This window comes from Hypomesus transpacificus, chromosome 3, assembly GCF_021917145.1.
Source record: "Hypomesus transpacificus isolate Combined female chromosome 3, fHypTra1, whole genome shotgun sequence".
Lineage (NCBI taxonomy): Eukaryota > Metazoa > Chordata > Actinopteri > Osmeriformes > Osmeridae > Hypomesus > Hypomesus transpacificus.
In genome coordinates this window covers 119,182-147,049 of record NC_061062.1, presented here as the reverse complement: position 1 = coordinate 147,049, position 27,868 = coordinate 119,182, and the positions used below count along the sequence as shown (strand labels likewise).

Sequence of the window (27,868 nt, the reverse complement as noted above, 5' to 3'; positions counted from 1 at the left end):
AGCGATTTTATTGTCAGTGATGTATTCCTAAATAGTTGTGAATCAGAATCAGAATAGTGTTTAATCGCCAAGCAAGTGGTCACAAACAAAGAATTTTCTTTGGTGGGCAGGTGCATACAGTAAACATAATAAACAAGATAAATTATGTTTACTGTGTGCACCTGCCCACCAAATTACGTCTTTATGCAATACATCCACATCAACCTTCAAAGGTAGGCCTACGTTACATCCCCCCCCCCCCCCTTTCCGAGGGTCTAAATACAAAATCCCCAATTTCCGGGAGATTGTATACCATTTGCAGTCATCTCGGCGTCAGGGTGCCGCTATTGAAATGCGGGAGACTCCCGGAACTTCCGGGAGACATGGGATATACGTTATAATGGTAAATGTGTGAAAAGGTAGTCTATGTCATATGACCTACAGAGGCCCGTGAGTGATGTACTGGATCCGACTTTCGTTGGATACCATATGCTTCGCAAGCGCCTTGAGCGTTTTGGTCGTGTCTGTGCGGTAGTTAGTTAGGTAGCTAGCTAGCTAGCTAGCTTTATTACAGGTGATGCAACGGGTGCGGCAGCTCTGGATCGTTCACCATTCTCAAGACTTAAACACAGGAAAAATAATGCAAGGTACGTTATTGTTTGTTTGGAGCCTATAGCCTACAATAGAAAGCATATATGCCTTCTCATTTTAGAAGAGTAAGTTGGCTGCTGACTGATTTTCTGAGATGCTTCGCAGCTAGTTGGCTAGCTATAAGTTATAGGAGTTAGCATCTGTAGTACAGTACTCGGCATGTCAAACAAACTCCTAGCTTAGATGGCAAGTGCAACCACACGTAGCTGCACATGTAAAACAGAAAGTGTGCAACGTTCATTATTTAAATGTAGGCTAGTCTAACACTAAACAATTTACGTTAAGCTAGGCTACTTCCCTGACATTTCCGGGGCAACCTCAATTTTCCAACACGTTGTCTTATACAGCGAACAATTGCATGGCACTTTGTCTTTGAAGAGCGTCTGTCAATTCGCTCATCATGGGTCTATGATTGCCTCGTAAATATGCTGAGCAAATTCATTAAGCGTTGACTATCAACGCGCACAGGCACATCAGACGAGTGCAATATCGTACCAGGTTGCCAAAGTGTTTGTCCAAGGGAGTTTTGGCTTCTGACAAATCTCTGTTAATAGCTTAATATTTGTGTATTATAGTGACATAAACAAAGTTATACCACAGGAGAACTTGATACATTCTGTTCCTCTTTTTCATGAGTTTAAGAAGGGTTTTGGGCACTAAAAGAAAATCGAGGAAGTTGTCTTAGTCACTGTCTGCCTTAGTCTTTTCAGTTTTGCTTTAGTTTTTATACATGGCCTGAACATTTATGCTACAAGGGTGTAATCTAAATCTAATTTTTCAGACTTCTTTCAACAAAAATAAATGATGTCCTTAACCGTACACCTATCTTTTAATAGAAAACATTAGTCATGTTAACCCCTTAGGTGTTTTCTGGTTGTCATGCATCACTTATTATGAGACATAGAACAAACACTTTACATGTTGTTTATATTTTGAAGTGATTAAATAATATTATATTTGTCTTAGTGTAGATGGGAGTATCAATGGCTTTTCACATGGTGAATTAAAATGTAGTGACTGTTCTACAAACAGGAAGGAAATAACTAATAGTTGTTCTGATAATATGTATGTTTTGTACTCCAGTACTTTCAGAGGCCTTCTTGTACCAACATATTTTTTCTCAACAGGATGATGGACCAGTGAGAAGCAACACAGGGCAACGGAGCAGCATCTTGCCAGCGTGCAGACGGAGATCAGGGGAGACAGACACACCCCTGCCAGTCCTTGTGCTTGGTGTCCGCTGCTCATGTAGCTGCTCACTGTGGTAATGGAGCAGATCCACTGGGTCAGACACCGCTGGCAGCAGCTGGTTTCTGCTGATTCTGGGCGAGGCTGGTACTCTTCCCCTGAAGCTGTGCGGACCAAGAGCTCTCCTGAAGCCCACATGCTGACACACGATCGTTTCACTGGTAAACGCAGAGTGGTTGTTGCCCGTCACGGACCTCTTCAGTCGGAATACAAACTCATTTCCAAGGGATGCAAGGGCAACGGCATCCGTACTACCAAGTACAACTTGCTGAGTTTTATTCCTATGAATTTGTTCCAACAGTTCCACAGGTGCGAGGAAATTATGTTTGATTTTCTCAAGATTGTCATTGCATCACTCAGTGATATAACAACCATACCTACCCAATAATGTATCTTTTGCCAAAACATTCTTTGTGATTTGTCAGCTCAATTTTCAGTCCTAGCCTATTTCATAGCATCAGTTCTATCATGAGAGAATGTACAATTTTATAGTAATATTATAGCTTTTTTCTTAGTAATTGTTTGGTTGGCACTAGGGCTGTCAAAATTGCTCAAAAATGACATTCGAATATTCCCTTAAAAAAACACATACATTTCTGGTTGCGCATTAGGTACGTCAATAACAGGACAAATTAATACAACAAAACATAACTACTTGTATACTGTAGGTAGGCCTAAGTAGTTTTTTAAGTTTAAACATTTGACAAATAACCTACACAGGGGTGGGCACGGGCGGACCGGGCAGCCCGTGCCTTTTTTCATATCACGTGGGGGGCGCACAAGCAAAAAAATAAATCTCTGCTCGTTTTTCTCTTATCTATTATTTCACTTTGTGGGGAATTGGCATATTGGTGCCCCCTTCAGGTAGCCTGATGTTGTCATACTCATAATTCTAGTCAGAATATGAGTCTGATAACTCTCTGTTGGGCTGTGACTATGGGGCGTGTTTCAACCGAACTCGTAAAACAAATGCCTCTTCGCTCAATTGGATAGACCTACAACCAATCAGAGCAACGTAATATGTTGTTTGTTGAAAACAAATTCAACCCAAGTGCTCTTTGGTGACGTTGTTGATTACGTTACTGTACCTTAATTGTCAGAAATGACGCTCAGGCGCGCACCCACCCGCAAAGCAGACAGACGTGCTGCCGTTGTGTTTTTTTTATTTTTTTACATTTGAATATTAATTCACATTTGAAATTCGATTTTTAACCACTATTCGAATATATATAATCAAATTTAGAATATTTGTTGACAGCCCTAGTTGACACACCATTGAAAATCCAAACATACAGCTAATTAGTAACTCAGATTGCTATCCATACTGCCACATTGAGGCCGTCACGGCAGTCCCATTGAAAATGAATGACACATTTATGTACTCAGTCATCTCAATAAAAGGAGAAGAAGTCCAATACCAAGATCTCTTCTTCCCTGTCTTCTGTCTTAGGGCAGCAAACCTGTACTTCCTGTTCATAGTGATGCTGAACTGGATACCGGTGGTGGAGGCCTTTCAGAAGGAAATCACCATGATCCCCCTGGTGGTGGTCCTTATTGTCATCGCATTCAAAGACGCCCTGGAGGACTACAGACGCTACCCCGCTTTGATAAGATGGTCAACAACAACATTGTCAGCGTCTACAGCGGGTGAGTTATACGAATGCTGTGTCTATATCAAGAAATTGTCTAGGAAAATCGTATACATTTGATTCACTATGACTAGTTTCTAATATACAGATTTTCTTAACAAATTGCATACGTTCACAACCAGGGATGGACTGGGAGTAAAAATAGGCCCTGGACTTTGATCCAGATCCGGCCACCGTATACGCCACCACAGCTGCCCTGCCAATGCATGTACATTCTGTATTTGATGTGATGCTAGTTCGGGAGTTCTACACAAAATGCAAGCGCGCATTGCGCTCGAGCAACATTTTGGGGCTTTTATTTGAGTGCAAAATAGTTTATTGAGCTTTATGTAAAATAAACAGCAGTTTTTCAATTGGTAAAACCTTGTCTAGGGAAGGTGATGTCTTTTTATCTCTTAATTTTTTTGCCCCACCCTTACGTTTCTTAGTCTGGTTTTCCATCATTACTAGCTAGCTTTCGATCTGTCAGTGTCACTGTCGTGTGTAAGCGAGACAAAGGGGGCGGGGCTAAGGGCTGCATAGATGTTCATTTGGAATAGACCAACCGGCCTGGGGGAAAGGGGGGGCCGGCCAACCGTGTAGTACTATCTTCTGCCAGCATTTTTATTTATAGTTAAAAAAAAAGTTTAAAAAGGCAAGCGGCCCCCCAGCTCAGAAGTGTTTCAGCCCAGCAGGAATTCTCCCGGTGCTCCCAATGGCCAGTCCGCTACCGCTCACAACGTATTCAAAACTACAAATGTCTACAGTTATTAAATTATATATTTGAAATGAGTTCAAAATTAAATTTTAGTTTGTTTTGACTTTGATCTGTCCTATAAATGCCGAAGCCTCTGTGATTGATTACATTTACATTTATGCATTTAGCGGACGCTTTTATCAAAAGTGACTTCCAAGAGAGAGCTTTACAAAAGAGCATGAGTCACTGATCATAACAACGAGGTAGTCCCAAACATTGCAAGCAGCCAAAACATGAAGCATACATTGTGATACATTGTGATTAGTCCACTGTAGGTAGCACTTATTGGGCATTACGCAGATATGGACTAGCAGGGGCTTGGAGATCATGGGACTACAGTAGTACTCCTATAGATCTTATGCAAGAACACCAACCACCAAGCCTAACAGATGGTGGCACAAATATCCAGCTTCTTATTGACCGTCCCGGTTGGCCTCTCCTCAATGTTGCAATACGTTTTTGAAGGAAGTTGTAAAGTTCAAGTTTGTTTATGACATGAGGGAGTGTGACCCTTCAAAGGAGTGGCTTCACATTCTGTCTCTAATGTAACTAGATGTAGTGCTAGAGAAGAGTTCTTCGAAGCTCTACGACTTAAGGATGACTTATTCTAAAAAGATTTGCAATTGAACATCAAAATGGACAAAGACGCTAGAAGAAAATCTACATGTATCTTGGAAGTAAGAGCTTGGAGTGGCCTACAGAGGAATACAAGGGTTGAATTACAACAAACTGTAGTGGTGGGTAACTACTTCCTACTAACAACATAACCGTGAAGACACAAACAGGCACATGTACTGAACATTTTTTTTCTGGACCAATGAACAAATTTAAGCTCTTCCCCTGGTCTTGTTCCCCCAAATATGGACTGGGGATGAGGAGGAGGACAGTTGTTGCTTCCTGTACAGAGGACAAAGAACTGAAGGAACTCCTTGAATCCTATAGCAACAACAAAATCTCAACCACGAAGTACTCTCTGTTCTCCTTCATCCCTAAGAATCTGTTTGAGCAACTTCACAGATTTGCCAACATTTATTTCATTTTCTTGGCGGCTTTGAACTTTGTGCCTGTGGTCAATGCCTTCCAGGCAGAAGTCAGTGTGATTCCCATTGTCTTGGTGTTGGCGGTTAATGCGATGAAGGACCTCTTTGAAGACTACCGAAGACTCAAGTCAGACAATTTAATCAATGGACTCATCTGTGAGGTTTACAGCAGGTACACATTCCTTTTTTTTTATGTTTGTGTGTCAAATGCTGACAATAATTTACAACTAGTCCAACTAAATATATTGCAGTGCATGTTATGTTTTTAGTGAATTCCTCCCACTAGGGAGGAATATGTGAGGCATTTGGCTGAACAATGTCACACCTCTATTTGTGGATACTGTGTTACAGGTTGTTTCAACAGTTTGCTGGTGAATTTGTGTGTCTACAATAGTGTGTATACTAAAGCTATATTGAAGGCAGTGGAATTTAAAGTGGGTAGTGCTCTTTTTTTTAGGATTATAATATTTTCATTGAGCTAAATAGTTATGCCTATTCACCCATGTTTGTGTCTACTTTGTCTTGTCTGTTGAAAGAAATTCTCTCTCTGGCTGTGCGTTGCCAATGTGTCTGACGTAGGTTTATCTTTTGTTCTTGTTTTATGAGTGTAGGAGGAGACTCAAGATAATTTGCCAGCAGGCTTTTGGAAATAAAGTTATGGTATTGTCTCAGTGATAGCCCCACTCATAATGAGTTGTGGCAGTTTCTAGTTGTGTATATGTACATTTGGGCTGCAACTAACAAATTATTTTAGTAATTGATTAATCTGTCGATAATTTTTTCGATTAATCGATGAATCGGATAAAAAAACAAAAAAGCAACCAACCCTTTATTCACCCTTTCCAACCCTTTATTCAAAAACAGAACAGACAGTGCAAAAATCTTTAGAATGTGCACAAACAGGCACACAATTTAAAAAAAGATATTAATATTAGCTTGGATTTAATGCTATTTTCAGAGATGAGCAATTTATTTGAGTTGAATTGAAAGGTTGTGGGAATAGGCCAGGCTTTATTAGAATAATCTGGTGTATATGTAAGATTCTTTTACACAATTTAAAAAAAGTTCAGATTTGCCAGGATTAAGCTATTTTCAAGATTGAAAATGAAACTTAACTTCACCTCGGTCAATTAACACACCTTTTCGACGTATTTAGTGTAAAATGCTCTCACACCTTGGAAGACTTAAGTCGTACTAAATTCTCCACCATGTGTTTCACAACAACGTTACTCAAAAACGTCTCTCCGATGCGGGGGAGGATCCTAAAATTTAGCCTTGCCACCCCAGCTGCCACCCCAGTTGGCAGCTTTGAAAACAGAAAAGTTGTGGCTCATCGGACATCTGCGAGAGCGAATGTCTAATATCCGACTGCAAGCGAATGCCGCACGAGACAACTCCACCCAGGGGCGTCTTAATAGCACTTGAGGCCCCTGGGTTATGGACTTGTTTTGTCATTGTTTGAGGCCCCCCGCTCGCTAATCGCAAATGTTAAAAGTTTCAGCTTGGTAGCGATTGAGTTGCTTGTATTTTTATTTACGTTCCGTTGCACAGTTTAGGATGAAATTCAGTTTTTGTGGCAAAAAGTGCCTTGTGTCAACGAAGGGAACTGTGCTAGCCTACGTCACAACGTCAGCACACGTTAGCAACGACGCATGGATACAACGTGCATTGCTGTTGCACTCAATGTCAATGGTTGCACTCACAGCAAGTATTGTATCGTGTCATGGTGTAGCAGCATTATACATTTAAGCAATTCAAGACTTGCATGTACAGTAAGTAATGTCACATGAAATAATGTATTTAAAGTCAAGCTTCTGTGGTGCTTCACTGTCTTCAATGCCACTGCGTAAAATGTAGCTAAGTCAAAAGAAACTTTTAAAATTTCCGGCGCATTCAAACAATCTCCTCGGTGTAGTTTGGTTAGCAACAGCAGCTAGGCTAGTTTGCTCGTTGCACAATTCAGCTTCTCCACGCAGGGCTCTAGACTGACTGAGATCAAAAAGTCGCATTTAGGGGCATATTGTCAGTTAGCAGATGGTAGCTACTGTTTGAATCGCGATTCCATCTGAAAAATACTGCTGGTGGTGACAACGTTGTTAAAATAGCTTGTCTCAAAGGGGGTTCAGCTTGTTTCATAAATGGACTCATATGCAACCGACGCAAGCAAGCACACTCTGCCCTCTATAGTTTTTGTTACATTTTGTTTAGATAAGGGGGAGGGGGGCCTCCCTCCACATCCACCACCGGATGCCACTGTAAAGCAAAGTAATGACACGACGTGTCACGACGTAAATAAGGACGTTTATCATCATTAATATTTTCTATTATTATTAAGATGCCCCTCATTGGTCGAGGACCCGGGCTTAAGCCCAGGTAAGCCCGTGCATTAAGGCGCCACTGACTCTACCCACCCTCCCCACTCAGCTGAGTTAGACATTTGCAAAAGAGCATTTCTAACATCCCACTGCAAGTGAATGCAGCAGTAGATGACTCCAAGCTCCCTCCCCCGAGTTGGACATTTGCGAGAGCAAATTTCGAATACACACGCCCAAACTAAATCTGCAGATTTTTTTTCAAATTTTCTGCGGTTATTTATCCTTCCTGTTCTTGTATCTGAGCAACCGAAGATGTTCCACAACAGTTTGAAGCCAAATATGGTCGACTGAATGTTGACAGACTTTGCAGAAAAGTATTGATCTATCGTCATAAAGATCGCCTGAAAACTCCCTGGCCCTGTCTATTCCTGTAATTTTGGTGGATAGGTGTTTCCGTGTCAATTCTTCAGGGCTGAATCTGGGCATTTTTTACCTAACGTTTTAATATTAGCTACAGTAGCCAGTCTAACGTTTCTGTATCAATTTCAGGGTTGACAGACTTCCTTTGATTGCGATCACAGACCTACTATAGCCTGATGTTGTCATACTCATAATTCTAGTCAGAATATGAGTCTGATAACTCTCCAATGGGCTGTGACTATGGGGCGTGTTTCAACCGAACCTGGAAAACAAATGCCTCTTCGCTCAATTGGATAGACCTACATCCAATCAGAGCAACGTAATATGTTGTTTGTTGAAAACGAATTCAACCCAAGCTACTTCGGTGACGTTATTGATTACGTTATTGTTGATCATCTGTCCATCATCGTAAAGCCCGGCCTGGCAAATTCATTGGTCCGACCAGCTCCTGGCTGTATATAGTTGGTCCCCAATACCATAGACATATATACATGTATATATTTCTATGCCCAATACGAGCCCCTCCAGACCCAACTTCCCGACCAAATTTCTTTGTGGGCGGGGCTAAATTGGGCTGGTAGCCAGGCTAGACCTACTACCTACACTGGTGGCAATGGGCTCTGTTCACAGGTTAAATATTTCGAAGGAATAGAGACGTAATGAATTGACATGTCTATTTAAATTCAGCCTCAGACCAATGCATTCGATTTGAAATTCTGCGGGTTTTCGTCGGAATTCTGCGCTTGCGAATTACGTTTGGGCCACTTATCCCACTGTAAGTGAATGCAACACTAGACGACTCCAACCACCCTTCTCAATGCGCCGAGACCAAGGTGAAATCTGTTTTATATTCGAGAGTCAACAAACATTCATAGTCGTATCTCCATTCAGGCTCCGTGTCATATTTAAGGACCGGGGTAAAAGAGTAGACAGTCTGAATGCCGAAAAACCTATTATACATTTGAATACACACAATTTTCAGTGTTTCTTCAATATCTTTGTCAAAATCGACCATACTAACCCTAAGTTGTTGCACATTCTTCTACTACTAGCTGACCAAGTTGTCCAACCTTTGGTTTGGTGATACAGTTTATTATTGATTAACCAATAGCCAATAAATCAATGAAAACACTTTTGAAACACATTTACAGTGTTTCCTCTATCTTTGATTTATGGCTTTAATAATGTGCCATAATAATATAGCCTAATGTTTTTGAGTTAAAATATCTTTATTTGGGGGCATTCCAAATAAACATTGATTAATAATATGACTGCAATTAAATCAGCATATATACTTCTGCCACGGGGGTGTCACCCCTCAAAATCTCCTGCCACCCTCTTGCCACACCATGAATATTTTTCTAGATCCGTCCCTGCTCCGATGGCCTTTCCTCTACCTCCGCTCTGCTCCACGCTCAACTAAACTTTTTTTTTATATATATACTCATACATTTTCGTGACTTGTTGAGTGGCGTAATAATCGCGCGAAACAAAGAATCGATAATGAAATTCGTTACCAACGCTTTTAATAATCGATTTTAATCGATTGGTTGTTGCAGCCCTAATGTACATGTTGACTTGGCACAGTAAGTTGGCGCAGCAACTCTTGTCATTGTAAAGAAAACCTTAGACTATTCACTCTTTCATTAATAAGCAATTGTAGAAACTCATAATGGAAAGTCATTTGTCCTGGGTTATCTATGTACATTTATTGATGCAATTCTTCTTAGTCATGTGTTTTACGGTACCTTTTGGCTCTGTCATTGCCAGAAAAGGTTGAATAATTAACTAGCTGTTGTATTCACTCTGTGTGGTGTAAAGCTTTCAAGTGTCTATTGACTGTCAGAATTTTTTTTAAGTGTGTTAACGTTCATGTAATTGACTCCTTCCCTCCCTAACATGAGAAACATTAGGGGTTGGTTGATGCACTATCAAAGAAACAATACCTATGCATACATGATCATGCAGAAAAGATTAACACTCATCTGTCACAATGCACAATTATGCCAAGATGTGGATAAAGAGACTGGTCTCCAAGCTTGTGGACCCGGGACTAAGCATCTCCCTCTGCAAGTGGATCTTCCACTTCCTGACGGGGAGGCCACAGGTGATGAGAATCGGTGACCGCACCTCATCTGTACTAATCACCAACACAGGCACCCCCCAGGGCTGTGTGCTCAGCCCTCTCCTGTTCTCCTTGTTCACCCACGACTGTGCGGCAACGCACAGCTCCAACCTCCTCGTTAAGTTTGCTGACGACACAACCATCGTGGGCCTCATCTCTGACAGTGACGAGTCAGCCTACCGAGAGGAGGTTGACACCCTGACATCATGGTGTCAGGACAACAACCTCTCTCTTAACATCAGCAAGACCAAGAAGATGATTGTGGACTATAGGAGGCAGCGGGAGGAGGAGCATGCACCCCTATTCATTAATGGATCGGAAGTGGAGAAGGTCAGCTGCTTCAAGTTCCTCGGGGTGAACATCAGCAATGACCTCACCTGGTCTGTTCACACGGACAAGGTGGTCAAAGCGGCCCGTAAGCCCCTCTTCTTCCTGAGGAGACTGAAGAAGTTTGGTATGGACTCAGTCATCCTCACTAACCTTTACAGATGCACTATAGAGAGCATTCTGACTGGTTGTATCACAGTGTGGAATGGGAGCTGCACAGACCGGGACCGCAAGGCCCTACGAAGTGTGGTCCGTTCTGCTGAGTTCATCATCGGCAGGAAGCTCCCAGCCCTACAGGACACCTGCCACACACGTTGCCTAAGGAAAGCCAGCAGGATTCTAAGAGACTGTTCCCACGTGTCTTTACCCCGTTGCCTTCTGGCAGGTGTTACCGCAGCATCCGGTCGCGCAAACGCAGACTGGACAACAGTTTCTACCCAAGGGTCATCAGGCTTCTCAATGGACACTGATATGGACATTTTACTGCACACTAGTCACTTATACACTGTCACTTTCAGCTACTGGTTGCTCTTCAGTAACATTGCACTACTGTACCTCACTGTACCTCGCTACCAGGCTCCTGTTTGGTCATTGACATAGTCACTGATCTGTAAATTTGCACTATTGCACTGTACTCCACTTAGGTTAGAATAGGTTATAGGGTTGAAACAGGTTTTTTTGTGCATTAGGGTTAGTATAGCGTACTATTTATTGTTATCTGTAATATAGGAAGTTTTAGTGTAAGGGTTAGTATAGTCGTTTATTTATTGCTATCTGTATATTTAGGAAGTTCACTTATCTAAGCTCAGCATAGATGTAAATTTGTTCCCTGTTCTTATATGTTATGTTATGCCAGGTGCTTGCATTGTCTTAAGAATTTCAGTGCCCAGTCTAACCTTGTGTTGTTCTGTGCATCTGACAAATAAAAGACTTGAACTTGAACTAAAACACTTTTGCATGCATAAGGTGTCAATTCTAAATAGTATTGGGTTTTCTGGATTGAGTTTATCAGGTTATTTCATTCAAGAATTAAAGATGTAGCAAAACAGTTCACATCTTTATTTAATCTTGATGTAAACACAGATTGTATGCAATTCTCCAGATTATCAAGCTCCTATGTCTGTAAGGACCTCCCTAGAGAAGAACATTGTTATTCATGCTGTCCTCTCATAGCCAGATACCACTAGCCTCAAATGTGCATGGACTTAAACTAGACCTATTATTGGTGGGAATCTTTTGGTAAAAAAATATTTTTTATTTACATTTTTCTATAAATGATTTTTTACATTTGTGAATCGATGTGAATTGCTAAAAGACTTAATCGCGATTCAAATGTGAATCTATTTTTTCCCCCACCCGTAATACCTATTGCATTTGCTGGAATTGCTAAATGCCTTTGCCTGAACTGTTTGTTACATTTACTCAATATCGTTTTTTTTGTGCTTCAGGAGGAAACAGGCATATGTAGACCAACGATGGCGGGATGTTCGTGTGGGTGACTTTGTCCATCTGTCTTGTAATGAGATCATCCCTGCTGACATGCTGCTCCTATACTCATCGGATCCCCATGGGGTGTGCTACATCGAGACTGCTAACCTAGATGGGGAGACAAACCTTAAGCAAAGACAGGTGGTCAGAGATCTCCTGCAACAGGTGTGATAGCATTTTAATATCAACATAAGCAGGATTTCCATTCAGTGTTGTTTTCAGTGGTATCAATGTGGACCCTTATCGAGACCAACAAATGACATGTCATTCATCTATGTAGAGTAAAGTGTGTATGAAGTAAATGACACAGTAAACTGGAATACCTTAAGGGTTTGGGATGAGAAGGGGTCGGGATGAGAAGGCATTGCAATTGAAAAGTACAGTTGTAGCAATGCACTGTTGACTTTTTGTCTTTTTGTTTGTAGGGATCCGAGTTGGCTCCAGAGAGTTTCAACAGCCGTATTGAGTGTGAAATTCCCAACAACAACCTTGGCAGGTTCCGAGGTTACATGTGAGGCTCTTGTACCCTATGTAACATATTGTTCCTGTGACAGTGTTGAAATTACATGTGGCACTACTGCCTGTATGTTAGTGTTGTAGAATTTGTTTAAAAAAAAATTCTTTCAAAATCAAGGGATGATGTGTTTACTCAGCAATGCGGCAGCAGTACAATAAGACTGGACATCCCCCTATATCGTCTAATTGAGGAAAATTCCCCGCCCTGCACGCTGCGATTTCACAACCTTTTAGAAGGTTTTTCCCATGTTTTGGCTAAGGCCATCCTGTCCTTGATGACCCCAACATGCATGCACACTCACTATCTCTAATGTCCACTCAAAACCATTCCCATTTGTCCTGAGACCCAAGTTAATCCCATACTTCCTGATCAACCCACGTCCTCCTTAAGGAGACCCACATCCTTCTCTCACCACTTTCCTGGTTAGGTCAGCTTGACCTGCCACTCTCGCCTCCTATTCCCTCCTTCTGGGGCTTCATCGATCCCAGATTTTAAGGCTACTCCTCCATTCCCCCTTCAAACTTAAGTCTTCTCAGCTGCTAACCCTCGGAAGCTTCCATGTTTCTCTTTCACTAAACCGATGTTATTCACTCTTAGCCTCATAACAACTCCTTTAGAGTTGTTTCCAGAAGAGAGCATTCCTTTCTGTACTGTTCTTACTACAGTTTAATACTTTAGGCCTTTTCCCCTATGTACCACGCAAGCCTTTTACTCTGCCCCATTAATCAATAATCCACAACATTAGTTAGCATGCAACTAAAGCTATACACTTACTTACTAATTACAATGCCTAATTTCTGTGCTGATGTACAACTTTATATTATTATTTACTAACATGATGTTGCATCCATGTCACTTCTGGAGCTGTGTACTCGTTGGTACTAACAAGAACAATGTTTACAAAAACAGCTCAGTTTGTTGTTACTAAAACCCCAAGCAAGGTGTTATTAACTTTTTTACTAAATATTTGTACTTACATTTGATGTTTGATGTTTAGTAGCTGACTTTGTTGTTCCAAAGGGAGCTCCCTAATAAGGCTCGGGTGGGCTTGCACAATAGCAACCTTCTCCTGCGAAGCTGCACCATTCGCAATACAGAGACTGTGGTTGGCATTGTGGTCTATGCAGGTAAGGTCATATAATTATCCATCATACTCTCTGGTTTACTTGTTGTCTACAGTTGTGTAAATTGGTTTACCATTCATATGTTGTGTATTAAATGTGAAAGTGCCTTTTTACACAATCATACCATGGCTTGATATTAAACGTTTAGGCTTATGCAACATCAAATCTATCTAAATTACCCCAATAGAATGATAATAGCTACGTAAATGGTTGTGTAATATTGTATCTAAACTCTTATGTCTTGATTCAGTTTTTTTTCACATGTTTTCACGTGGCTGGAAACATTGCTGCTCTCTCTTTACCATTACTTTGATTGATTTGATCCATATTTGACCTTTCGGGCTGCTTATGAACAGCATGCCTAGCAATTATCTTGACCACTGTACAAGAACCTGTCTTGAATAAGTCAGATTTTGTGAACTTGAATGGATCTAGAACTAGAATTCGACCTTGTTAGCCCCTACTGATTTGTTAGATTCAGTCAAGTCATGTTTTCAACTTTAATCCCCACTTTTTTTAGCGCATTTTATGGAACAGCCCCTGGTCTGTCTATTGTTTGTGGCAAAAAGCAGGGTCTGTTTGAGTGCTGCATGGAGGTAGTTTAGGGCTACTTTTGTTTTTTTTGGTATGTGTGACCCGGTCCTGGTTCTAATGCCAAGTTGATACCATCAACTCCAGGTAGTTGCTGAGGTATGTGTAACACCAATGACCTGTTGCTTATCTGTACGATCATATGCCGGTGAACACCTCCCCTACTTCCTGTTTGCTTTGTTATTACTAAATTCACTACAGAACAAACTTGTTTGGTCAGTCAGGGAATTTAAACTATTAAATCTGACCTGAACTGCTGCAAAAGGAAATGTATTTTTTATGTGTCTTTAACATATTTTTGGGTGCATTATGTCTGCATTATCTTCTTATAACATGAAATGTCTTTTTGAGTTGCTGTTAGTGTAACTAGGCCTGTAACAGTTATTTCATAATTGGTAAACTGCAATTGTTTGACATTATGGCGGTTTCTTTGTTGAACTGCGGTTAAAGCAATTTAGTTTAATGAGATGGGTTAAAGCATGTTCACACTATCTTTTGCAATCATCAGCTACGTTGCCAATGCTCGCAAACTCAGTAGGTCCTTTACTAGGTATTGTTTTACATGATGTTTCCAAACAGGGCACGAGACTAAAGCCATGATGAATAACAGCGGCCCGCGGTACAAGCGTAGTAAACTGGAGCGGAGACTTAATGTGGATGTGATGTGGTGTGTCCTGCTCCTCATTGTTATGTGCGTAACTGGGGCTGTAGGTACGTATCTCAAAATGTATCTGATTATTTTGTGACTAATTGCAGTTTTATCTATCCAGCACAATGGCGTCATGCTGGGTCATGCCACTTGACCACACATGTGGACAAACACACTGTTGTTTTACAGGGGCTACCAGTCTTTCCCTTGTGAACATTACCAGCCATATCTACAAATAACAACTAATTCACCAATAACCAGATATTGCTTTATTGAGATTGTATACAAAAAAAAAGACTTGTTTACGTGTTGACAGACGGAAATGACTTTGTCTGTCGTCTACTGACGTGTGCGGGGATTTTCCACACCAAGCAAGGAGATCCCATATGTGGGAACAAACATACGTGGTCTGTTTTACTGGGTTAGAGCTAACTTAAAGTACAAAGTCAATTGCACAACAATGTTTTTTCCCTTTACTTTTAACCACTGTATCCTGTAACGTGTGGCCATGCATCTGCATTCATACACACATTAATTTACAGGAAATGTGCACTTGCTAATACCACGTAGCAGTAAATGTGTTGTTGCTTAAACCGTGGAATGTGTTGAGCACACCTCCTACCCTGTGGTTCAGGTGTATCATATTGGGGCATCTCACAGTCATGATGTTTTGTTTGGCAGCCTACTCAGGCTCTTTGTTTATTTAATTGTTTGGACTTCAGTAGATTGTTAAAAGAACACGTTTTGTGCCTTCAGGTCATGGTCTTTGGCTCCAAAACTTGAAGGATTCTCCGTACTTGATCCCTGACCATACCTCTCCAGCCTTGGCTGGTTTTTACCTCTTCTGGACATTGATTATAGTGCTACAGGTAGTACCAATTATATTTAAATTAGGGCTGTCAAGCGATTAAAATATTTTATCGCGATTAATCGCATTATTTCATATGATTAATCACGATTAATCATAAATCAATTACATGTATTTAATATGTTCAAATTTTACCCCACAATTTGTTTTTTGTGAAATTACATTAAAAGGGTGTGCTTAAAAACTTTAAATAAGGTGTGGGCATTGCTTGCTGGCATTCTGTAGGAGGAGATTTACATTACATTTACATTTAGTCATTTAGCAGACACTCTTATACAGAGCGATTTACAGTAAGTACAGGGACATTCCCCAAAGGCAAGTAGGGTGAAATGCCTTGCTCAAGGACACAACATAATTTGGCATGGCCAGGAATCGAACCAGGAACCTTCTGATTAATAGCCCGATTCCCTAACCACTCAGCCATCTGACCCCCCCCCCCCCCCCCCCCCACAGATGCCCCCACAGCAACCAGTGCAAACAGCAACGTCTGAACCTCCACAGAAAAAGCAGCTCTCTTAGCTACTTATGATTCTGAATCTGATGAGGAGGAGGACTGTATTGAAAAATCTATAGAGGGCTATAGAGCCAAGCCTGTCAACAGCATGGAGGATTGTCCCTTAGTGGTGGTCCAAACATGCTGGGGCACACAACAAGTTAGCCTGCCTTGCTCGCAAGTACTTGGCAACATCTGCCACATCAGTACCATGTGAGACCCGGAGGTTGATGCGTGCATTGATTTTTGTCTAACATTGCTGAGTTTTGTCTGCCGTAGGCCTATACTACCGAACGCTGCTTCTGCTGCTACCGCTGTTGCTGCTAGCTGTGTTTTTTGCTTTGCATATGATATTTAAGGCTGGAAGTACTCCGGTGTTAACTTAACTCAGCCTGACAATCAATACAAACAACCTTGGTTTTGTCAACTGAGCCGTCTGGCAACTTTTTAAAATGAAACTTCCCATTTAAAATCCCTCTCTCCATCATTCATTATCATTAAGTCAAAGTTATATGAGGACAGGTGATTCCCAGGGTCAAAAAGAAACCTGCATTAACGACACTATTTTTTAAAATCGCGTTAAACTGAGATTGCGTTAAGACGTTAACTTCGACAGCCCTAATTTAAATATGACAATAATTTGTCAATATTCCTTGGATGGTTCACAACAAGCATTGCTGCATTTTAGAGACTTGCCAAATTTCATGTCTTCTGCAAAATACAACACATCGTTCATTGGAACCAAGTTAGAAGGGGGAGAGTTTTAGGGTATAGCTCAGTGGAGCATTAGACTGCACATCAAGAGCTTGCAGGTTCAAAACCCCCACTGTACATCACTGGATAAAAGTGTCTGCTTAATGAATACATACATGTCCCTTTCCCTCAATGACAGGTGCTGATCCCCATCTCATTGTATGTGTCCATTGAGATTGTCAAACTGGGCCAGGTTTTCTTCATCCAGAATGACATGGATTTCTACAATGACCATCTGGACTCAAGAATCCAGTGCCGAGCCCTGAACATCACAGAGGACCTGGGACAGGTCCAGTATGTGTTCTCTGATAAGACTGGAACGCTGACTGAGAACAAGATGGTGTTCCGCCGTTGCACCATCTTTGGAGTAGAGTACCCCCATGAAGAAAATGGTGAGATACAAGAGGACTGTTTTCTTATTGAACTTTCTTACCTTACTGGCATTGTACAATATTTGATTTGAAAATTGATTTCAAGGCTGAGGGCTTTGCTCTATGTTGAGCTGAGCTGTTGATTTTGTTGTTGTCTGTTTTTCTCTTTGTTTCTCTGCCCCCCTCCCCCTACCTCCATCATTGCTCACCCCACATCCATCTCTGCCCCCCCATATCTCTATTCTTCCCCATCATCTCTGCTCCCCCATCTCTGCCAGCAAAGAGATTGGAGTTGTATGAGCCAGAAGAGGGTGAGGTGGGCCACTTGCTCACTCTGAAGTCCTGCAGCAGTGCAAAGTCTCTGAGCCGGCGCTCTCTCAGCTGCAAGATCACAGGCCACGCTGAAGAGGAGGGTACGGACCAGCCCCCCAGCCCCACCATGCCCTGCCACAGTGCCTTCAGTAGTCGTATGGTCAGTCTCTCTCACATACATCATGTTATTTCTTTTTCTGTGTGGAGGAACCTTTAGCGGTAGGTTTTGAAATAGTAAGACACAATATTGAGTGGACACTTTATTCTGACTCTTTGTGACTCAGGCAAAAGATGTGATCCCAGACCCTCTGCTCGTTCAGAAGCTTAACTGCCTGTCCGTGTCCCCCCTGAGAGACTGCTCATCCCCCAGCCAAGAGCTCACCTACATCGTGGATTTCTTCCTGGCTCTGGCTATCTGCAACACTGTTGTGGTGTCTTCTCCCACTCAACCACGCCATATGGTGAGTAAAGCTATGCAAGAAAATACATGTTACATTTACATTACATTTATTCATTTAGCAGACGCTTTTATCCAAAGCGACTTCCAAGAGAGAGGTTTACAAAGTGCATAGGTCACTGATAATAACAACAAGATAGCCCCAAAGCATTGCGGGTAGCCAAAACAAGCACACATTGTGAACATCCAAAAAATAAGTGCCAAAGGGCAAAACCATAAGAGCATGTAGTTAGCAAGTTACAATTTAAACAACATGAATCTGTAAGTGCAAGTGTACCTGTAGAAAAAACAAGCAACAGTAAAATTAAAATATAAGATTAAGTTATAAAAATTGAATACAACAGTTTAAATCAGCTACCAACAAGAGCAACAAGTCTCTAATGTTTGTGTTAAAGGTGTTAAAGAGCTACTTAAACCCAACCCTTACCATTGATATTCCCCTGGAACTCAATTGTGGTCCAGTCTGTAATGATCCACATACAGTATATAATATAACAGTCTTCTAATCCCCCCCCCCCTGCACCTTGGGTACTACCTGGACTGTTTTCTCACAGTAGAACAAGGAATTTATGCCATTTCTAATGGGATTCTATTCACAGGTGCGGGTACCTGAAATATCCCACACCCCACTCACATCTCTGGAGGACATCAAGCTCATGTTTCAGCGCTTTGGTCGTTCCCGCTTTTCTACTGCCTCATCTCCCCAGGCCTCAGGTAGCCCCCGCGGCCTGGCCAGCAGGCTGTTTGCCAGGGGCAAGGCTGGGTCCACTCCCAGAGAAGACAGCAACCCAGATCAGGAGCCAGACCTACTAGGACACAAGCCAGGGGTGGATAGAACCTCTGGAGAGGAGGAGGACGAGGAAGGTGATGGGAACACAGAGAACAAGGAAGGTGAACAGGAATTATCAATGGTGTACAATAACTTGTTGGTAAACCGGGGAGAGGGAAGGGACAGTCTGGAAGGCTGCACCGGAGGTCATAATCAACCCAAAGAGCATGGCGTTGAAGACAACACTGTAGTGTACGAGGCCGAGAGTCCGGATGAGGCTGCGCTGGTGCACGCTGCCAGAGCCTACCGCTGTACCCTGCAGGGACGCTCTCTAGAGCGCCTCCTGGTGGATTTACCGGGGGTGGGCAGTTTAGATGTGCATCTGCTCCACATCCTGCCCTTCGATTCCACACGCAAGAGGATGTCAGTGGTGGTCCAGCACCCACTCACAGGCCAGGTAGTGGTCTATACTAAAGGAGCTGACTCTGTCATCATGGACCTGGCTGAGTTGACTACAGGTGAATGTAATGTAGTGGATTGTGTCTGGTCGTCACTGTTCAGATTAGTTACTTTAGACAGTACTCAAATTTTCTGTTGCTGTTAAATAGCTTGGTTTATTGTAATAACTTGAGCTGATGGCTTCCTAAATAACATTGGAAAAAAACAATTGCCAACAAATAAGAAATATAAGAATGATAAATTAGATCAATTCCATCCTGGTGTGAGTGTGGTTAGGGTTAGGATTAGTTCGACTACTAGCTGACAGAACAGATTACTGAGCTTTAAATGACTTTTTGACTTTTTGTCAAAGAAATTGTGTACATTCATATACACTCCTATCCAACAACGGTAACACTATAATAACTAAACAATATGGAGTATTTGTATAAAAATAAAGTTTTCTTAAAAATAAAAAAATATATATATTGATACATATTTAAAACATTTCTCGGTTAACCTTTGCTCTTGCTTTACAACTGGTTTGTAACTATTAAAATATTTAAGTCAGGTGGCTGAGCGGTTAGGGAATTGGTCTAGTAATCAGAAGGTTGCTGGTTTGATTCTTGGCCGTGCGAAATGACGTTGTGTCCTTGGGCAAGGCACTACTTGCCTCGGGGGAATGTCACTGTACTTGCTGTAAGTCGCTCTGGATAAGTGTTTGCTAAATGACTAAAATGTAAACTTAACTTAACCATAATTAAGGTATAGTTAACAATTTATAGCATGTAAGTATGTAAATCCAGGTTCATTCAACATCTTGATGGACCTATTAATCAAAAAAGTATAATTTTTAACTGTATCAATGCATAGCATAATGTTTACATTTGCTTTTGTTATCTTTTATCATATTAAATTGTTTTATAAAATATAAAGTAGCCTACGTACTTCTTTACTAATTCTTCTTATTGTGTGTTACTGCGTAACTTATTTCACTTTTTGTATTATTTATTATACATATAATACAAATTGGTGTTGCCATGACTTTACAACTTTATACTCCCATAGCAGGGATAGTCTAACAGCATTCTTATATCCCGGACCTAATAGGATATTTGATCCTCTATCCCAGTGCCACCTCCATGTCACCCTCTTCCATCTCTCCTGCAGATGCAGAGCAGGCAGACAGCAGGCAGGGCCACATCAGAGATCAAACTCAGAAGCACCTGGACAGCTATGCAAGAGAAGGACTCCGCACACTCTGCATTGCAAAAAGGGTGACAACAATTTGATGCTTAAAATAGCTAGCTGTTTCTGGTAACACTTCTCAAAGGCTCATTTAGCATAAAATGTGCTTTGTCGGAAACAGAGATTTTATTCTGTTTTTTTCCTAATAAGAACGTTAACATAACAATAATTCATTGAACGTGTACCAAATGCACTGAAAAGATAACCAGAGCATTTCTTCATCAGGTTCTGGAGGAAGAGGAGTATGATAATTGGTTAAAGCATCAGCGTTTTGCGGAGACTAGCATAGAAAACCGAGAGGAACTACTACTGGAATCTGCCCAGAGACTGGAATGCAAACTCACACTTTTGGGTAGATACTACTTGTTTCTAATTACATTGGATCAGTATATTGATTATTGTACTGACATCATGTTGAAATAGTTCTACTGTTATCCAATATTGGTCTTTGGAGAAGATATACAGATGGACATGCAGATGGTTGAGTGTGCTTGTTCTTTCTGTATCCAGGGGCAACTGGAATTGTGGACAGACTCCAGGAGGAGGTCCCAGAGACCATTGAGGCACTTCAGAAGGCAGGGGTCAGAATATGGGTCCTCACAGGGGACAAACAAGAGACTGCTATAAATATTGCTTGCGCCTGCAAACTGTTGAGGCCCAGCGACCAACTGCTGACAGCTAACTGTGGTAGTAAAGTAAGTTTGGAAAGTGTGATTGAGACAAAATTCATCCCATTTAAATAGTTACTCTACTGCATATGGCAATAAAGATTTGTTGCTAAAACTAAAAGGGAAGTGCATTATCATCTCTCCCCCTGTAATGGTATTGAAGCCATAGTAATGAAGATAGATATTTGACTGTTAACTAATTAATTTAATCTATCGCTAAATATTTTCCAGGAGGCATGTGAGGCTTTGTTCCAAGAATTGCTTGCGGAGGTTGAACACAATCAGCTAACATCAGAGGCGACTGGCTTCACATTGGTCATCAATGGGTACACTCTAGATTTGGTTCTGCAGGGCAAGCTAAAAGAGGAATTCCTGGAACTCAGTAGGCATTGCAAGGCTGTCATCTGTTGCCGCTCCACCCCCTTGCAGAAGAGTCAGGTGGTACAACTCGTGAGGGACCAGCTGGGTGTCATGACCCTAGCCATAGGTAAATATTACAGGGGGTACAGGGCCTAGCCATAAGTAAATATTACAGGATGTACAGTATAACAATTGCTTGTTATACTTAACACTTTGGTTTTTGCCTTGATTTATCATTTTGATTTCTTGTTTTTGAGAAACTGGATTGTCTGCCCTGATTTATCTACAGGTATTTTAGTTGCTGTATCTTTGCTTTTATCTGGTGCACTATGTAAAGTCTGCTTCCTTGTGTCTTCAGAGCTGGAAGCTCATGTTACAACTAGACTGGGTGTTTAAATAGATTCAAGTGGATCCTTTTCTTAACCAGGTGATGGAGCCAATGACGTCAGCATGATCCAGGTGGCAGATGTGGGTGTTGGAATATCTGGCCAGGAGGGCATGCAGGTACAGAGATAGAGATAATATGCTGGTACAGTCCTCCTTGTGATGGTGGGCTGATTATTAATCAATCAGTTAGTCAGTGAATTGTTTAAAAGTTTCAAAAGTTCAAAAAAAAAAATAGTTAAAATTAAGTATGTGCTATTATTTACTTCTGGAAACTCCCATCAACCCATCCTGAAGTTATTCTAAGTAATGTGAATTAAAAAACTTGTCAAGAGCTAGGCTATGTTTCCTAGATGCACCTAACTTTGTAATACAGCTTTTTGAACACACCCTGCTCTGTTAATATTTTTCTTGTAACCCGACATGAATTTACCAACATCATTTATTATTTTCTCACTCTCTCTTACTGAAACGCTTCCCCTTCTTGCTGTCCAGGCTGTTATGTCCAGTGACTTTGCAATCTCCAGGTTCAAGCATCTTCGTAAACTGATGCTGGTTCATGGCCACTGGTGCTACACACGCCTGGCCAACATGGTCCTTTACTTTTTCTATAAGAATGTGGTAAGTTTTCCCCTTCAGTCTGTCCAGGATTTAGGGCCATCATGAAGATCTGCCTTATGTATGACTCTTTCTCTCCTATTTTTCCCTCCACCCTTGTCTAGATGTACGTCAACTTGCTGTTCTACTACCAATTCTTCTGTGGCTTTTCTGGAAGTGTCATGACCAACTCCTGGGTCCTCATCTTCTTCAACCTCCTCTTCACCTCAGCCCCTCCACTGCTGTACGGCATCCTGGACAGGGATGTGACTGCCAGCACCCTCATCAAGTTACCACAACTTTACAAGTTCGGAAATAATTCCATGGTGTGTATTAAGGCGAAAATAACATCAACATAGAATGTAACATAAAACATTTGTCCATTGAATATGTTTCTGTATGAATGTTGTTTCTCTCTAGGCCTACCAGTCTTCTACCTTCTGGCTCACAATCCTGGATGCTTTCTACCAAAGCCTTGTTTGCTTCTTTGTGCCTTACTTTGTAAGTAGATTGACATTGAAGGGAACGTTTCGATTAGTAAGGTATCTGACTTATGTTTAGGACTTTTATCACTTTGCCAAATAAGCAAAAATATATCATGCTCTAAGACGGTACCTGGCTATGGGTCTTTAAGCCATGATTTTTGTATCTCTTTTAAATATAGAAAATACATACAAAAAACTAAACCTCTAGCCTGATAATGATGTGTTGTTTCTGGGCAGGCATATGCAGGGTCAGATGTAGACATCCTTTCCTTTGGATCACCCATCAATGCCTCTGCCCTCCTCATCATCTTGCTGCATCAAGTACTCGAGAGCCACACACTGGTAATACACAAACTTACTCAAATTACATTATGTTACAAGACAAATACAATTCTTTGCTAATGAGTGAATTTGACAAAACAATTTGGCACCTGGGAGATGCGTAGTGGGCCAATGCCTGCTATAGGATGTTTGTGAGGTTTGTTGTTTGGATGTGGCTGTGAGACAAACAAGCATTTCCTACTCATATTTTTCAAGATTTATTTACTGCACAATGTCTTACCATTCTGTGTCTGCTAACCTGGTATTTTGTGTGCATTTACTGTTTGTTTTGTTTTAGAACTGTTTTTATATTTGCTCTTTCCCCAGACATGGTTACATGGGTTGGTGCTATTGGGCAGTGGTCTCTTCTATTTCGGCTTCACCTTGGTCTTTAGCTGCCTGTGTGTGACGTGCAGTCCACCGACCAACCCCCTGGGAGTCGAAACGCTGCAAATGTCCCAACCCCTTTTTTATGCTGTGTGTACCCTCACCACAGTCCTTGCACTGCTACCAAGGTATGACACTCACTTATCTCACACACTTATACCAGGGTTAGGCTGGGTTACTACCTGGTGAGGGTAATACAAACACTCAGCAGGACAAACTAGGCATGGCTGCATTCTAGAGCACCTGTCTGATGCACATCAGAGGCTACCCAGAATTTTTACCACATATTTCAATTTATTTTACACTGTAAACAGTTAGGCCTATGTTCCCACCAGGCATGTAAAAAGCAAGAATGTTTTTCAAAATTATTTACAATATCTCTGATACAAAAACAAATGTCTTCTCCAATCTTTAAAAATAGATTGTCCCAAATCCATGACCAATAGTTCATGCTTTTGCCCCCTGTAATACCTCTCACCAAAGTGCTTTTAGTTTGTCATCTGCCAGTTTTAATTTGAAACGCTTAACTACACTGTGGGCTAACTTATAGCTCTCAGAAACACTGTTGTGAAAACAGTGCCCATTCATCCCCGCCCATTTCGACATCTCCTTTTATTACCTGTCAGCTTTTCACCTGTCACTTGCCCCCAAATGATTATGTTTATCTGCTTTACAAAAAATATTTGCTTTATACCATTGTAAATTATCCTATTGTTGCCATGCAAAAATAATGTCATGCCATTATTTGACAATTGAACATACCATACTCACACAAAATTTGCTATGCTGTATCTTGGCCAGGTCGCAGTTGTAAATGAGAACTTGTTCTCAACTAGCCTACCTGGCTAAATAAAGGTGAAATAAAAATAAAATAAAAAATGTAGCCCATATGAAACAAAAATGTCCGTCATAGTTTATTCAATAAAATAATTGTTAAATAGTATTTATACATGCTATACATAAGCTTTGCTTCAAATATATGGAGCTAGAAAGCTGACAAAAGTATCTGAATTTGAATATGAAAGATCTGAAATATTTCTGTGTCGAATTTCATAAAACTGTTTTGAAAACTGTGTTCATTTTGCTGTTAAATAGGCCTGTATAAAATCTGAATCATTTATATGCCGAATTTAATAAAACGGAACTATTTTGATCCAGAAATACAAATTTCTAAAATTCAGATTCTTGAAATTCTGATTTTTGAAATTCAGATTCTTGAAATTCAGATTGCGGAAATTCAGATTGTGGAAATTCAGATTTTGTCTGAAATAGGCCAAAGGTGAAACAGCTTGCTTTCACAGGAAAAAGTAGACGATTTCAGAACGACCGAACTTTACCTCAGAACTAACTGAGTTGCTAGTTGGAGGAAGACCCAGATCACACATACCTATCTGGGATAGCACACATACGTCCCGATGTGTAAAAGATACATCGGCAAGATCTAGTATGGAGATCGTTGGCATTTGATCGAAACTGACTTCCAGACGATGTGTGGACGATGAATCAAATCACACCTGGCCGCACTACAGATATCCTGTTAACCATAGATAACTCCTTATATCTATGCTGTCAAATACTATGTCCGATCTCTCAGACAGCAAATATTTCACTATCCATAACCGATCTGAAATGTCACTTAGCAAATGAACATAGCCTATAGGCTGAACATTGCCTTTGATAGTAATAAGGAGACAATGAAAAATATGCTTGACCATCCAAAATTGGCAATACATTAGCTAGCTAGCGTGACTTGATTCAACCTGGATTTTCTGTGTGGGTATTATAATTAAGAGACACAATTGAAGTTCATGATTTTATATCAGGCTGGATGTTGATGCCATCAAGCTCTTAAAAGAACTCCAACACAGAAAAGAGAACAACGGAACATAAAAATATAGGCTAAAGCTTTGCCAGTTGTTCCGCGTCTTCCATCGGTCTCCGCTGCCCTCCGACTCTGTCTCGACTCACTTGGTAACAGTAACTGCTAATTTTGGCAGAGGAGAAGACAACAGTTTTTACAAGTTTCATAAGCACTTGCTCTATACTCTTCCTCCAACGAGCAACTCTTAACTTTTGTTCTGAGGTAAAATTCGGTCACAGAATGTCTAGATTCGGTCGTTCTGAAATCGTCTACTTTTCCCTGTGAAAGCAAGCTGTTTCACCTTTGGCCTAGTTCAGGCAAAATCTGAATTTTAAGAATCTGAATTCACGCCATCTGAATTTTAGAAATGTGTATTTCTGGATCAAAATAATTCAGTTGTGTTAAATTCGGCATACAAATAATTCAGATAGTATATATTCAACAGTAAAATATTTCAGTTTTATGAAATTCGACACACAAATATTTAAGATTTTTCACATTCATATTCAGATACTTTTGTCAGCTTTCTAGCTCCATACAAATATAGCCTGAATCCTATACACATCTGAATGACAGAAAACTTGTGTGAGGGAGGGAGCCTCTTGTGACATCTGCTGAGAGAAAAGAGAATCACAAACTTGGAAGGCAGGAAACAAATTGACTAATGTGAGGTTGGCAGAAATTTCACAGAAATAGGTGCAACATTGCTTTAAACTAGCTCATCCTTATGGGATTTTGAAAATGTAAGGATACTGGGTTATAAAACTGCCAAATTGGGGAAAAGTCATTAAAGGAGGATCCTGTAATTTGATTGAATGCAGAATTATTTTTTGTCTTTCCCCCACTGCGGTCGAATGACTTTACACTCTGGTGTTAATGGGGTGCTGGTTAGCAGGTGGCTGTATTTCTTTTGAACTTCCCAAAATGAGTGAGCAATCAAATATCTCCATGTTTCTTACTGGTTTGTTCTCCCTCTCTGCTTTAGAATGTTGCTCCATGCCTTGCACAACACAATATCTCCCTCCAGTGCACTGGCTGCTGCTCAGTGGGACAAACTGAACCCAGAAGAATACTGGAAAAGGATGCAGCGCTGGAACCACACCCAGGCCAAGGCCAGAAGCCTTCATGTGGACGACATGGTCCTTCAGAACCCTGATGCGGAACTCATTACCCAGGATCTTCAAGAGTGCAACACAAATACTGGCCCAGTTGTCTCTTGATGTCTTTGCCTTTGGCAAGGAGTGCAAAGCCTCTACATTTCAGACATTAAAATTGTCCTTTCTCTAAGATTGTCTGTTTGTTATCACTGTGAAAGCACATTGATTATATACTGTGTTTCAATGTGTCCATGTATCAAACCCTAAGAAGGTCCCTTTTGCTGCACTTTATCGGATATTTTCTAATCAGTTTTGGGTACCAGTTACCAAAGGCTTGGGTACAAGGCCTTGCTACAAATAACTAGCTGGGATGCCAGCTAGGATGAGAAGCTTGTGAGTGTGGGAGAACATGTAGAGGCTATTCAGTACTGAGTTTCTTTTTCTCTCCAGATTGGTTGCTGTGTAATAATTTGTGTTGAATTTAACTCGTTTGAAATAATCTGTGGCTGGCCATGGAAACAACATAATAGCACTCCACCTTCTCCCAGTCACTTCCTTCAGTTGGCTGTTCATGGAATTCTCCACTGCTGGGCTTAAACACAGTTACTGGTGCCTGTTAAACCATAAATCACAGATGCTGTTAATTATACTGAAGTTACAAAGGATCACTTAAAGCAATACATTTTTATGAAATTTTTCTTTTGTTTTTACTGTATTCAAATGATATCGGGTGTCCAAATTGTGATGTAATTGGGGAAAACACTGACACTTGTATGACATGAACAAATTCAACTCCATAAAGAGCTGGGTTAACTCCATAGGCCATTTATGAAAGCTATTCTAACAGACTGAGGAAGGGGGTCTTCTAAACCTCTAATTTGCACTGTTCTGAACATGTTGCATTGTTTGCAAAGTGTTTACATTCCTTGAAATGTGTACAATGTATCTACTTGCTGTACAAGTTGTCATGAGTATAGCTTTCATATAGATTTTTTTCCACAACATTGCATCTAAATGTGCTGAACTGTACTATTATGCATTGTATGTGCTCTGGCATTATGCTGAAAGAAAAAAAAACATCTGTACAAGAACAGTATTGTCAAGTTGACAGTGGTGTGATGACATTAAACAGTTTCTAAA

The 27,868-nt window shown here is 40.9% G+C and overlaps 1 protein-coding gene across 1 annotated transcript; it reads left to right on the top strand.

The window, feature by feature from the left end:
- The first annotated feature begins 289 nt into the window (after positions 1–289).
- On the top strand, positions 290–27,868 carry atp10d (ATPase phospholipid transporting 10D). Its single transcript, XM_047047541.1, is given in 24 exon segments — positions 290–626; positions 1,758–2,187; positions 3,329–3,476; positions 3,479–3,525; positions 11,939–12,143; positions 12,404–12,489; positions 13,516–13,622; positions 14,790–14,921; positions 15,616–15,728; positions 17,113–17,365; positions 17,623–17,816; positions 17,941–18,117; positions 18,713–19,400; positions 20,491–20,597; positions 20,794–20,920; positions 21,079–21,263; positions 21,468–21,723; positions 22,024–22,100; positions 22,476–22,601; positions 22,703–22,903; positions 22,998–23,078; positions 23,300–23,404; positions 23,711–23,898; positions 26,617–27,868. Coding segments are annotated over 23 exon segments (4,128 nt in total). The 5' UTR covers positions 290–626; positions 1,758–1,897; the 3' UTR covers positions 26,852–27,868.